General features: G+C 45.7%; 2 protein-coding genes across 2 annotated transcripts in view; both read left to right on the top strand.

Moving 5' to 3' along the window:
- The window catches only part of SREBF2 (sterol regulatory element binding transcription factor 2), a 46,434-nt gene extending 36,863 nt beyond the window's left edge, over window positions 1-9,571 (top strand). The window contains exons 16-19 of the mRNA XM_056847741.1: window positions 146-314; window positions 5,784-5,969; window positions 6,284-6,395; window positions 9,217-9,571. Coding sequence (XP_056703719.1) covers window positions 146-314; window positions 5,784-5,969; window positions 6,284-6,395; window positions 9,217-9,437 — 688 coding nt within the window. The 3' untranslated portion in view covers window positions 9,438-9,571. The remainder of the gene's footprint in view (window positions 1-145; window positions 315-5,783; window positions 5,970-6,283; window positions 6,396-9,216) is intronic.
- Window positions 1-14,508, top strand: part of CCDC134 (coiled-coil domain containing 134) — an 80,826-nt gene that overhangs the window by 54,887 nt on the left and 11,431 nt on the right. The gene's annotated exons all lie outside the window — the stretch shown is intronic.

The raw sequence follows: 14,508 nt of genomic DNA, 5'->3' as shown, positions 1-14,508 counted from the left end.
ACTACTGATATGGGAGGCGTTTGGAGTAGTTTAGATTTAAATTGCTGACATTTGTATTGTTAGAGTATATTGGATTTTAAATATTTGGTACAAACAAAATAAAAAAGATCATCTTCCTTATGCCTCTCTCCCCCTTTCCTCCTAGGAGTGCCCTTGTGAAAGCTGTCTTCCATGTGTGCAAAGCCATGAATGCTTCCTTGTCAAGTAAGGCAGATGGGCAGCAGAGCTCCTTTGGTCACTGTGAAAGAGCCAGCACTCATCTTTGGAACAGCCTTAACATGAGCAGTGGAGTCTCAAGCACAGGTCTCAACAATGTAAGAGCCATTTGCTGTCTAGCATTTATGTCTTTCTCTGTTCTTACTTTATTCAACATCAGTAGGCAGATATTTAGTCATCCTGCTGAGTGGGCACAAGGCCTCTCAAGTTTCCTTTGGGCATGAAGCAGCAGCAACTATCCTTATTTCCCAACATTGACAGTTGGAGAAGGGCAAGATTTCTTCTCTTGCTCCCCTTGCATGCAGCTGAAATTGCAATGTTCCCTTTCCTAAAGCGGTGCTTGAGAAATGCATTCTTTTCTATTTTTGCATTGGCTTTGCTCATCCTTCTTATTCTTGCTCTTCCTTTCCCTGTTCTCTTGATAATGCCTCCCAAGTGAGTTGTTCCAACACAAGATGCCGTGTCTGGTTTACTGTGGGTGAGAACAATGTTATATCCCTGCATGGTAACCCTTCATGCCAAAGCGTGGGCTTTCCAAGTGCTCTCAATATGAAATACGGAGTTAATGTTTCTTGTTCAGCATTGCTGGGTGGTGGCTGTAGTGCATTGTAGTTGCATTGCATGTTCTGGTGGTACTCGTGCAATGTTTCTGCAGTGCAATACAGAGGCTCACCGCGCCTCTGCAGCACAGATGGGATCTCATGGACTTGCCTATATTTAAACGATAGTCTGGAATTTAGTGGTATAGTAGTAAGAACCGTTAATTAAAGTAAAAATTGGAAGGACTTAGAAGGCCGCTTAGTCCAGTTATCTTCCCAAAGGCAGGATTTACTCATCCACCAGCCCCTCATGGATTAACTTGCAAAATCCAGACAGCTGTCGTGGTGCGGGCGAGGAGCGAGGGCTGTAAGTTGTAAGCGTAGTCTGGAGAACAGTCCAAGGTCATTCACAGTGAAGGCAGAGTCCGAGATAGCAATACAGGCAAGGGAAGTCCAAGGCGTTAGTCAGAGCCAGTCCAGTCAGGATACCAGGAATCCAAAGGATAGCAGGGAAACAAGGCCGGTACACAAAGAGGTTGGTGACAAGTTGCTTGCACAACAGCCAAGCCTAACTGATGGCTTAAATCCCTTCCCCTGCTGCTGTAGCAGAGCTAGCTGATGCTGATGAGGCTGAGTTCACAGGTGGTGCTTCAGCCCTGCTCTTCCTCATCACTGCTACTGGGGAGGTTCCTCTGTAAAGCCTTCAGTCTAGCACTCTGCCGTCTCTGCTGCATTGCCAGACAAACCTGTTTTCTTCTCTGCTCCAGTGGCCTTGGCGAGGCCTCTGGAGACACTGCATGTTGCAAGGTGTCAGGTCCAACTGGAGTCCTTGAGCTGGCAGGCTGCAGGCATGGTGAGTCATCTCCTGACTTTGGCTGATCCTCTACTCTGGCAGGCTGTAGGCCCTGTGGTTGTTCCTGTGGGACTTCTGCCTGAGGATGTCCCTCTGTTCTGGCTTCTATTTCCTCTTCGTCAGAGGAGGTCTCTGCAGGCTGACTCATGACACCAACAGTGTGTCGCAGGCAGAGAGCAGATAGTTTATGATCACTCATAGAAGTAAGGCAAACCATGTATGGCAGCAGAAAAGCAAAGAAGTCCACTACGGCTCCTAGCCAGTTTGCTTATTAGTTGTGGTTTGAAATGAGCCAAGTGAGTTGATTACATTTCTTTTGTAAAACACATACTTTTCTGCCACCAGAGGGCACATCAAGTTCATATTCTGTGGCTGTTGATCTCTTATGGGGTCTTTTTATTCTGAGAATGCATGCTCATGATCACAGTTATGTATTCATTGGCGATCTCACCACCCAAGCAGCATTCTTGAAATCACTTGAACACATTAAACTGCTGCTGTTTTATACTCTGTCAAAAAGGCTAAACAATATTAAAAGCAAAGTGTGACTGTATCTCCCACCTTGCCTGTTTAATGGGGTTTATTGATGTTATCTCGTCATTCTTCAATTCCAAGTTAATATAAAGTCTCAAAATTATTTTATTTGAGTGAAATGTTCATATGTTCTTAAAGGATAAGTCTAAATTCACACAAATCACATGGTAATTATTTTTTACCTGGAAAGTTATGCAGTGCTTAATTTATGAGGTAATATTAATGTGATAAATCTTCTGGAATTAATTTCAGGGATACATGGGAAAGAATCTTCAAGGTTACAATCTCTGACTCAGCCTGGAAATTAATTCTTTTTAGAGGACCTGCTTTATCTCCTTGTATGAATATTTACTAAAATCACTAAGACTTTTTTTGGGAAGTCTTACTTAATAACCAGTAGATAAAACTGTATATCTTCTGATCCACTAGTAGCTCTGATTGGGTATCTTAAAGAACATGTTAACAATGACCATTATGAACTTGTGTGGAGTATGCTTACTGCAGGTAAAAATTTTATGGTGACTAAATGGTGCTTATAAAAAGACACTTTAACTTAAATTATGGCTTATTAAGATATGGGATGTGGCAGAAATAACAAAACTGAGTATGTTCAGCTAAGACGTGGGAAATCAACACCGATGTCTTTAGTATTCTTGGAAAACTTTGGAGTGGGCCTGTTACAATGGCCTATACCTGTGATGGCGAACCTTTTAGAGACTGAGTGCCCAAACTGCAACCCAAAACCCACTTATTTAACGCCAAGTGCCAATACTGCAATTTAACCTGAATACTGAGGTTTTAGCTTAGAAAAAACAACTCATACATTCACATATTTTGCATTAAAAGAAAAACACAATAACAGAGCTTTCAATGATACAAACAACTTTTTATTGAAAGGTAAACGTTTGCATTTGGTATGCATCTCTCCAGGACTGTCCTCTGCTCAGCCACCGGACATTATTGTACATAAGTAAACAATTATACTGTGCCTGAACCTCCTCAAGCAGTGCTTGAAACTGTTGACAATTCAGAGCACGAGCCATATGTTTGAGAGCAACACATGCAGCACTCAGGTCAGCCTGTTTCTGGTGTCAGATTTGATATAATTCAAAGCTGAAAACAGCTGCTCACAAGCATAAGATGATCCAAACAAAGTAAGGAAAGCAATCCCAAGGGCTTCATTGACTTAAAATTATTTGGCAGAGAATTCCACACTTTAAGGATTTCATTTTCAGAGCTAACTGTGCTGTCCTTTGGCATCCCTTCTATCTTCTCAAGTGTTTCACGCAGGCCATAGAATTTATTTTTTCAGATAGAGCTTTCTTGAAATTCTATTAGCTCCATTTCCAGATTTTCTAAATCTAACCAGTGTAGGCAGGAAAGATCAAGTTCTTCAAATTTGGCTTTATCTGGCGAAGTAAGAAAACACAGGGTTGTCTCCATCTTATGGAACTGTAAAAATGTGTTACTAAAATTCACCTTTGCAGCTGCTACAATGCTAGAAAATTCCTTGTAGATTTCCTGATGGCTTGTAGGATTGTCTGCAAATGTAGAATTTTCTAAATGCTTTTTTAGACGGGTGGGGCCCCAGACAAACTGAAGACGGGCGGCCCCCCGGCAAACAGCTGAGCTGCCCCGCAGCTCAGCTGAGGGGGGAGGTGGGGCAAGGTGCTCGGCCACAGCCTCCTGGTCCAAACTGAAGACGGGCGGGGCCCGACAAACAGCTGAGCTGCAACCGCAGCTCAGCTGAGGGAGGGAGGGGCTTGCCCCTGGTGCAAGGAGAGGGAGGGCGCCAGTGCAGGCTTGGGGAGCATGGGCTTGGGGAGAAGGAGCACCGTCCTCAGCGCCCTCACCACGGCAACATGGCACAGCCCTAGGCAGACGCCACGGGTCCGTGCGTGCCCACAGAGAGGGCTTGGTGTGCCAGCTGCGGCACGCGTGCCATAGGTTTGCCAACACGGGCCTATACTGACAGGCTGGTAGATATGTAAGGTTTCCTGATGTCCCTTTGGGTTTTTCAGTCAACAGCGTTGGTACTTTTGTCACAGAACAGCTGTGGTCAACTTGTGCAATGCAGAGATGGCCCAGTTAGTGGACATGATTGTTCTGGAGCACAGTTTCCCCTTGCATGGAGCTCAGAACACCCCATAATTTATTCAGGGACTTGGGAAAATGAAACAAGTTCCATCTTCTTAGGCTGGTTTTTATGATCTGCTTCTAGCCTGAGGATGGTTTTTATGCTTACTTTTAATTACTCTTTTGTAGTAGTGGCTTTTATGCTTAAGCTTTTATGGTTTGATTATACTGTTGAGCCATATCGAACAGGTCTCTGGAGAGGCAGCATATACATTTTCTAAATAAATATTTAAATCTATGTATTGTTTAATATTATTTGGGATGTTTGACTTCTCATGTTAGTAAAAATGGAAAAAGATGATTAAACTTGTTTAATTTATTAGCTGTAAATGCTTATGGTGATGAATGTTGTCAGGTCTGTGTCCTATCAGTGGTGGGGTCAGTGTGAGCACTCGGCACCTGTACTCAGGATATTTGCTAAGTCCCTCTACATTCTGAACACAATTCAGGATTTTGACCTAGAAAGGAACCTGTCTGCATACCTGATTGCTTCCCCCTCCCATATGTTGTCTTGAACTTGTATTCAGCTAACCACCAGTGCAACACCAGTGCAATATTTTGCCAGCTTTCCCCTTCCTTCAGCAATCCCTTTCCCCCCTTGGAAAGATAAGTTAGATCCAGGACTAAATTGACAATTTCCCTTCCCACTGCAGTCCTCCCTCATGTCATTACTCAGGGTCCCTTATCCCTTAGGAACAGCATTTTGTTGAGATCACTGGGGCTGTATTGGTGGGGGGGAGGCAGGAAAGTTCCATTCTGCCATTGGACAATTCCGTCTGGAGTTGTGGCACCTGTGTGAACAAATGACCCTGCAAGTCAGGAAACTGCAGTGAAGAGAGAAAATCAGATAAAATCACCCCTTCTTCCTTATATACGCAAACCGAGCTGTTTGGACAGAAGAGGGAGAAGGGAGACGATTTCACTCAGTTCCTCGTCCTCTTTAGTGCAGTATCCTGATCCATATGCTCTCGGTTGATACAATCCATCGTCTCTTCTGAGAATTCCTTCTTGATTTTGCCATCTAATTGCCATCCTTAGACAAATATCTAAGTGTTCTGTCAAATCTCTGCCTACTGAGAGAGAAGCACATGTGATCACAAAACTCTGAACCTGCTAATTTTCAATAGCCTTAAAAGACTTTATAAAAAGGTGAATGTTTAACTCAGCGCTTGCAGGTAACTCAGAGAAGCATCAGACAACTGCATGCTGCTGTACTGTCGTTGGTGGCAACAGAATATTTCATTACCCTTGTCAGGTTTGCCAACACCTTCTTGGGGAATACCTGGAGATTTTGGGGATGGCGCCTAGGAAGGGCAGGGTTTGGGGAGGGGAGGTACCTCGGGGGACATAGTGCCATAGAGTCCACCCTCAAAAGCAGCTATTTTCTCCAGGGGAACTGATCTCTGTCATCTGGAGGTCAGTTGTAATCCTGGAAAATCTCCACCCCCCCACTTGGAGGTTGGCAACCCTACCCTTATCACTGAATGGGGATTATCTCCTTGTAGATGATCCAGCTGCTGGCCTGTGACCTTCTGCTGTCTCTTCGCACCACTCTGTGGCAGAAACAGATGAACACCAGCCAGGCTGTGGGAGAGACCTACCATGCTTCTGCTTCTGAGCTTACTGGATTCCAGCGTGATCTTGGCAGCCTACGAAAACTGGCCCATAGTTTTAGACCTGCTTATCGAAAGGTAAGGCTCATGCTTCTTGTACCGAGTGTGTCTGAGGAAGGAAATAATAGTGGCTGCAGTTTCTCAAGGAAGTAGAAACTGTAGCTGTCCCTTGAGTTTGTCATTCCATTTTAGGTTGAAGGAACAAATGTTTTAAGGATTCTTTTGCACATAATCTAGCAGTGTGTTTGTAATAGCTGTTTACTGTTGGCTTACTACTGTTGGCTGCAAGCCTAAGGCGTGTACCCAGATCCACAGCAGTACAAAGGTGTGCTGTGAAAGATTGCTGAAATGTTAAGGCCACGAGTTGCCTTATGCCCTTCCTTTCCTTCCAGGTGTTCCTCCATGAGGCCACTGTGCGCTTGATGGCAGGGGCCAGCCCCACACGCACTCATCAACTGCTGGAGCATAGTCTCAGGCGTCGGACCCCCCAGAGCAGCAAGCAAGGTCAGTAAGCTCTTTCCTTCTTGTCCAGCCATGGAAACGGCATTTTAAAAGCCAAGGCCAGCTGTATTGCTTTGTGGGCTTAGCTCTCTATGAGAGCTGGCCCTCTAAACTGCATGATGGCGGGGTGGGGGCGGGGGGAAGAGAAGCTGCTGATAAGAACCACATTCCTGGAGAGAGATGTGATCCGAAGCATAGTAGAAATGGTTTTGCTGTACAACGGTTGTTAGCTTTCTTAATTTACCTTGGCAGAGCTGCTATGATCTAGAAGGCCTGAGAATTTCAGCTTTGCAGTAAAAATCTTGCTGAGTTTTGTGAACCTTGAACTAGAACACTTACAGCGCAATCCTGAGGCCTGCTGGTTGCACTGTGGTCGGCTGCCGGTGTAACTGTGGCAGCGCTAGTCTGCTCCCCAGAGGGTTTCATTAGTGAGAGTCCAGCAGGAAAAAGAGTGTATTGCTAGTTTTTTTGAAGCCATAACTGCGCCATAGGGTCCCATCCGGGTGTTGTGTTGGGCCGCAACGGGAAGAGTAGGCAGAACCAATCGGGCTGGCAGGAGGGGCCCCCTAGCTTTGTGCACATCACAGCCAAGGGGCAGGAAGGGGCAGGGCCAGGGATCAAGGCTCTGTGTCTGTGACATGCCCACCTACCCCCTTAAAGGGACTGGGCCCTGCTATCAGTCCCTGGCAGCTGACGGAGTTGGCATGGGCCCCAGCAATCTCCCTGCCACAGAGACCCCAGGCAGGCCTTTGGTTAAAGCGATTTAAAGGCTGCCATCACCTTGAAAGGTGCATGAGGACACGACAAAAAAAGTCTGTCCAGTGACAGGTGTCCTCCGCTCACTAGTGGGTGCCTCCCAGCAACCCAGCCACCCTAGCCAGGAGAGGGGGCCACTGGGGTGTGCTCAGATATAGGGGCACGCAGTACTGCTTTCGGATCCCCCTATAGCCTCCTCAAAGGGGCAGAAGTGATTTGGGACTGAAATGACCATCATTCCACTCTGGGTGCTGTCATTTCACTCCAAGAGACCATCATTTGAAATCCATTCTGCATTCATTGTAACTTTTGTGTGCTGTAATGTATTGTAGTGGAACTCATGCAAGCCATTTGGCATTTCTGGCTGCCAGTGTGGCCAATGGGCATTCCAGCTTCTCCCATTGTTCCCAATGGGTAATCCTGTAAGTTGATTCAGTGCGTCCCCTCTCAATGCACTCCTGGCTGTCCCCAGTGTCCCTTGCAACATCAGCAGCCCCTCCAGGTGCTGCCACAGAAGCAACCAACCCCTCCATGCCCCAGAGAAAGCATCCTTCCTTCGTAGCAGGACTCTAGCTGCTCCTGCTCAGTTGCCCTCTCCAGGGCCGCAGCAAGGGCTCCAACTCCCCTGCTATAGCATCCAGGACCTGACTCAGATGCCTGCCTCCCCTACCAGTGCCCTCCCCACCCCCCTCCAAAGACATTGCGTCTGCCCACTGCATTGGCTTTCCCCACCCCAGCCACTGATTCCAGGACCCTCCGTGATCCTCTGCCCCCTCAGTGATGCTTTCTCAGGTATCTCTCCCCCCCCTTCCTGGAGCAGACACACAGTTACTAACTTCATTCATTTACTATGTTCATTGCCCACCTTTCTCCCCCCCCCCAAGGGGACCAAAGTGGCTCACGTTGGGCATTTGTGCAAAGTGCTCACCCCATAGTGCTAAGCGCCCTTTCTGTGCTTTTCCTGTCACCAAAGTGCCTCGCTGCTCGCTCCAAGTCTGAACGGCAGGGAGCTCTGAGACAGAGACCCATGCCATACATCCCACCTACCAAGTTGGGATTGGACGTCCTGGCCAATGTTTTTGTAATGTTGCACCTCTGACAGTGGGTGTTCTCAGGCTCAAAGGGTTCAGAGAGCCAGCTAACTCTGGCCATGCTCCCAGAACCACCCACAGCCACATTGGCACAGGGGTCTATGGCTTGGTTGTGCCGACAGGCAGCCGATTCAGGGTTACAGCAGAGTGGTGCTGGGGGCCTGCACTGGCGTAGATGGCCCTTACACCAGTGCATCTCAGAGATATGCCATTGTAAAAGTTAGTCGGCTCCCTGAGCACTTTTATTTATTTATTTATTTCTATCCCACCCTCATTCCTGGCAAGCTGGGCTCAGAGCGGGTCACAACATGATCATAAAACATTAGTTAAAACATACTTTAAAACTCATACTTTAAAACTTTGGCGGGGGAGTCCCCCTTAGGATTGCGCTGTTTGCGATGGGTAGTATATCAAGTAAATGGGAAGACTTCTCTCTCACAGACTGAGAATTAAAAATATGCTACTGTCCAGACTTAAAGCTTGTTTTAAGTTATCAGTTACTTCAAAAGGTAAAAATATCAGAAGTCTCTCACTCTTGGTTTTATTTCGATGATCCAGGGATAGATCCTGGCTTAAAAATGTGTTAAAAGTAATAAGTAGTCATGGTGCAAAGATACTCATCACCTGACATTTGAGGTTGCTGATTTTACAGAAAAGAAGGCTCAGCATGTTGAGGGTTGGCCTCGCCCACCTGCGGAAGTGTCACCGTTGTTATGTCAGGACAAGGCTGCTAAGTCTGGGATGCCGGCCAGGTCTCAGCTTGGGGCATCCCCGCCTGTAGAATAAATTATTGCCTCGAGCTTGAGTAGTAGGTGTGTTGGTTGTTTCTCTGGCACTCAGCGGCATCGCGTCGGGCAGCAGTTTGCAGAGTTTGCATTTCGTTAAACTCCCGTGGAACATCGCTTACCTCCGTGCATCTGTTTGGATATTATCAGTGTCGGGCCTTTGTTCTAACATCACTTCTTTTTCACACCTAGGTGAATTGGATGCGCTTCCCGGTCAGAGAGAGCGAGCGACGGCCATCCTCTTGGCCTGTCGCCACCTGCCCCTCTCATTTCTGTCATCCCCAGGCCAGCGAGCTGTTCTGCTGGCGGAGGCAGCCCGCACTCTGGAGAAGGTTGGGGACAAGCGCTCCTGCAATGACTGTCAGCAGATGATTGTGAAGCTGAGTGGGGGAACAGCCATTGCTGCCTCTTAACCCGGGCAGAAAGAGGGGCACATGGCAGCTTCCCATGGAACTGGATTCCTGCCCCTTTATACCCTCCTCCCTTCGTTTTTGAACACTGTTCTAGGTTAGGACCATGGAAATTTCATTATGCTAGACGCGGTAGGATCTTGGAGTAAACGACCTTTTCGCGGCTAGTGAAGTCCTTCCAGGTGCAGTGGGATGGCTACATTGGAGAGTGGTTTTTCTCACTGACAAAAGAGCCTACAGCACTTTAGAATAGAGAAGCATCCCTTTCCCATTTAAGGAGGGGCCGGGTTCAGGAAGCTTGACTTTCTTCCTTTTTGACAGAACAATTTGTGACCAGAACATATTTGGGAGCATGTGCTGCGGAGGCTGCAAAGAGGTGTCCTAAACCCTTTGCCAGCATCTGAAGTGGCTCTTGATCTGCGGGTTAAATCCTATGTGCTTAGGCAGGCCCAGAGAGGCTCTAGCTAGGGTAAGCTTTCCTGGTTCTTCCTGGGTTATTTTTTAAAAAAAATCAAAGCCTTTCTATAGATTCTTTGTTTCTCGGAGGGCATTGGGTGGTTATGCTAACTCTCCCGGAGAAGCTTATCACAGGTTTTATGCAATTTGGGGGTTTTATAGCAATGTTTTGTGGCTTTACAAGCTTAATAGGGACAACAGTAGGTTTTTTAATCTCTTCTATCTCCTTCCTCCTACCCCTCACTTTGTGTGTCTCTCTGTCTCCTGTTGATCTGCAGAGCTGTCACTAGGCTAGGGACTGAGCCTTCTTTCTGTGTGCTGCCTCATGATTAACGGAAAAGAGAAGGCAAAATATGAACTAAATAAAAATATACTGGGAGTTTTCTCACATACTAATTTCAGTGGCATTTACTTCCATGTAAGTGTGTGTAGGACACAGCCATTGGAGACAGACTTGGAGCGTGCCTTTCTTTGCTCCCTTAAGTGAGCATAGCTCTGTTCTGCCATTTTCCAGAATGCTTGGCGGGGGGGTGGGGGAGCCATGAGAGTTAAGCAAATTTAAAGATGGTTTTATATGTATAGCATTGCCCTGGGAAAAAGTAGAATGGTTATAGCGATGCCTCTTGTTGAGAGAACAGTTTTTAAGAAAATAGATTGTGCATTGCATGGAGTCTGAGTTCCACAAACCGTTTTTGCCTTCCCCCGGCTAATTACACTTTCTGTATCCTTCCTGTGTGTCTGTTTTTCTTTCCAAATCAATAGTAATTCCTCTTTTTTGAGAACAAAAGTCTAAAACTTGGGAACACTTTTTTTTCTCTGGGAATGCCCATGGATGTGTATATTGCGTTGGACCTTGGTTTTGTTCTGTTTATTGCTGCCCGCCCCTTGCAAATCCTGCTGGACACTGCTGGGGAAATAGGACTCACAATTAAATTCCCCCCTGCAAGCCTCCAGCAAATAACTTTAGTTCAAATAAATGTCTGGCATCCTAAAATGCACAGAAAGCTGGCGCGTGTGTGGATGGGATTTTTGTATGTTGCAGCAGTTACAGAATTGCTGGAGTGCTGTCCAAAATCACGCCAATAAGAAATGCATATCATAGGATATCAAATTTTAAAATTCCATTCATAGAGTGACCCTGAATCTAATACTGTAATAAAACGTTAACTTCCATTGTATTGGGAAGTCAGTGATAGATTGGCTTTTCTCAATAGTCCTGAATATTTTGGAATAAAGAAGATGCGTATTTACTTGAATGAACGTTCTTTTTACCCATGTGTGGGTGTATGTGTAAAACCTTCCATTTATATCTTCTGCCTTGTTCTGTCCTCAGAAGCTCAAAGTAACATCACAGTTATCCCTTGGATAATTGGATGTTACTTTGTTAACACTGGCTGACAAGTGGGGTTTGTCTCCTTGACTTTCATTGCATTATGATGTAGGTAATCTTGGAGGCTTCCTCTGTAAACTATGCTATCTGCCATAGCAAAAGCTGTGCCTTGCTACATGCAGTGCAGTTCAGCATAGCACACACTTGCTAGGCTGAAATCCTGTCCTCCTGTGTAGCAGACCAGAGTGCCATCTTGTTATCTAAGGGCACTTCCCAATAGCAGCTTTCCCCAGTAATGGTTGCACCAAATGAGAAGGGTAACAGCAACTACCTCAATGAAAAGTTACCTCCTAGCACAGAGAGATTTGGCTGGCTCTGTGCCTCCAAAGCAGATCCCTCTGATCTGTTTACAGTAGCCGCAGTCAGGGATTGGCATAGACCTTGTGTAGATTGTGGGTGCCTGCCATTCTGATCTCCGACACTTGAAAGCTTCTCCATCTTGGAAGGTCTTAAAGCAAGCGGTTAAACCTGTATTATTAGCTTCCTAAATTTCCAGGTAAGGTAAATGCATCTCTGACTGCATCTCCCACTGATCTTGTGGAACTCTGTCGTCATCTCACAGTTCCATAGATTTAAAGCCAAGCAAGCTGTTTATGCTGACGAGCAGGAGCGAATGCTGCAGCCAAGGGTTGGGCATTGCAGTCAAGGGCAAAGTTAAACGCGAGAAAAATCTCTTGAGGGCAGGATTGAGCTTGTGGAATGACACAGACAACCTTTGCATATATGGGACTTCCACAGGGTAATTCTGCCAGGGCTGACTTTCCGCATATTTTTGGCATTTCTGTCTCTTCACCCCCTGCCACTGGCTATGTAAGTTGCATCCCTCACATGCCTTTTTTTACATGTTTATTTATGGGTCTGTTGTCTCTCAGTCTACCCCTATATTGTTTTTATGTATATAGTGTAATTTTTATATATATATATATATATATGATGTGAAAAAGTATCTATTTATCCCAATAAAATTAGGCATATGGATACTTTGCTTGTAAGATGATTTAGCTGGTGACAGTGTATGTTCCAGTTGTGCATCCTGTCCTAGGGATGATTGTGTGACTGTTGGCTAATAAAGACAAATAGTACTCAAGGTCTGGTATTCTCATTAACGAAACTTCCTTCAGATTTGCGTTTTGACTGAAATGATGAATATCTAAACTGACCCCATACAATATGTGCATTCTAGATGTTATGGTGCTAAAGCAAAATGTGAGTTGCATGGTATTCGGATGCAATAGTAAGCAGTTTCGGTTTTATTCTGGGGTCATCATTCGTGTTTGGGCATCAGACCAGAGGTGTAGTCTAGCATCCCTTTTGCCCCAGTGGCCAACCAGATGGCTCTTAGAAGCCAACAAGCAGGGGTCACTCAAAGCCTTCCACTCTTGTCCTGCAGCAGCTCTCGTTCAGAGAGATGCTACATTTGAACGTGGGTTCCATTTAGTCAACATGGCCAGTAGCCATTGTTGGACTCTTATCCATGAATGTGTCTAATTCCCTTTCAAAGCCATCCCAGTTTGTGGCAAACCTATCATTTTGTAGCAGTTAATTTCTCAAGATAATTGCATTGTATGAAGAAGTACTTATTATGTCTGTCCTTAATTTTTTATCAGTTCCCTCTTACTTGCCAGTCTTCTAAATTAAGAAGCTTTTCTTTTATGGGAAAATGTCTCCTTGGTTTTTTTATCTAAAGTGCATCATCGTGTCTTCAGGGCAGTTGGTTGGGTTGGTAATAGAGTATTCCAAATATTGTGAGTTTTTGAATCTAGTATTTTCCCATGAGCTTTGTGCCTGTAAGAGCTAGGCTTCAGAAGCTTCTAGAGCTAGGTGTGGAGATCTCCTCCCGCCTGCAGGGTTATTGTTGGGACTGAGCACGCACAGAGAGGAAGAGCTGCATCTTCCTGCTCTACTCTTTAGTTCACTGCAGCGTCAACTGGGAGCCTTCTCCATGAGATTTTCTTTCTCACAGCTAGTTGTTCTCCACTGTCAACCATGCTTGAAGATAACCTAGCCACACCGTGAGAAGGATTTTAAAAAATTCCTTATATAGTTTTTCCCTCAGTGGTGGTGCTCAGGTGTCTGTGGCTCAAAAAACCGCTCTCATGCACTGTCTATTGGGGGAGGGGGAATCCTCTTCTGTATAGTTCAGGTATTTCTATATATATTTCCTCTTAGGGATAGAGCAGAAAATCGTTTCAAGCACTGTCAGTGGTAGGGGGGGCATAAAATCCTCACAGTGTAGTTAGGTTATTTCTGTACATTGTTTTCCCTTCAGTGACTGTGCTTTTAGCACTATGGTACAGCAGTTATTTCTGAACATGGTTGACAAAAAAGAAAAGCCTGTCACGGGGGAGCAGCATGCGGGCATTTGATTCCTGGGCCGTTCACTGGAAGGTCACTAAGAAGGTGCGCTGGCATTGTGCTGTTTGTAGGCTTTCCTCTGGAATGAGCCCTTCTTGCCTTGAAAGACATAGCGGACTCAGCTGCATCTGTGCAGTCTGCTCCTTGCTTCCTCTGCCCAGTCTGACAATCGAGGCTCAGCTTGGAGGACAGCCCTTGAGGACTCCCACCTCTTCTGGGGGCCTAAGAAGAAGTGTTACCCTTAAGTAGGCAGACTCCACTTCAGTTGGGGGAATTAGCTGGAGACAGAGAGCGAGAGGGGGTAGCTGGGTTTGATAACCTATGTGTACCAGAGTAGTCCTGGGGGAAAACTCTCAAATGAGCAGGCAGTTGTATAATTAAAATATGGTTTTATTAAAGAATAAAAATAGTAAAGCAAGCAATATAATTTTAAGCAATGAACATACGCATACAAAGTATATGAGAGCTGACTAAGGCCTTTTCGGCACAGGTGGTTTCCATTGGATATGCTGCTCTCTCGATGCACGGTATTTGCAGTCGAATTCTCAGATCACTCTGCACAGGGGCTCCCCTCCCCCCCAATAAATTCCCAGAGTAGTTGTGATTACTCAGAGTAAATTTCTGCATGCGCCAGTGAAAATGCGGAGCATCTGAACCAAGGGGGAGTGGTCACCGATGTAATCGTCGTTATGTGGCTTGCCACCTCATGCATGCTCTCCAGCAATAAATTGATCTTGCGATAGATCGCAGGTGGCAAAAGGGCACTTGTGGGTGAGACCCCCCCTTCTGTAAATACTGCTTTGTAATTGGGTGTTGTGTTTTTTTTTTAATATGTCACCAGCCCCATGGTAGGATTCTTTCATTTTAACAGCC

This window comes from Euleptes europaea, chromosome 3 (genome assembly GCF_029931775.1).
Source record: "Euleptes europaea isolate rEulEur1 chromosome 3, rEulEur1.hap1, whole genome shotgun sequence".
Classification (NCBI taxonomy): domain Eukaryota; kingdom Metazoa; phylum Chordata; class Lepidosauria; order Squamata; family Sphaerodactylidae; genus Euleptes; species Euleptes europaea.
Note: the sequence above shows the minus strand (reverse complement) of the source record. Positions and strands in the feature narration are given on the sequence as shown.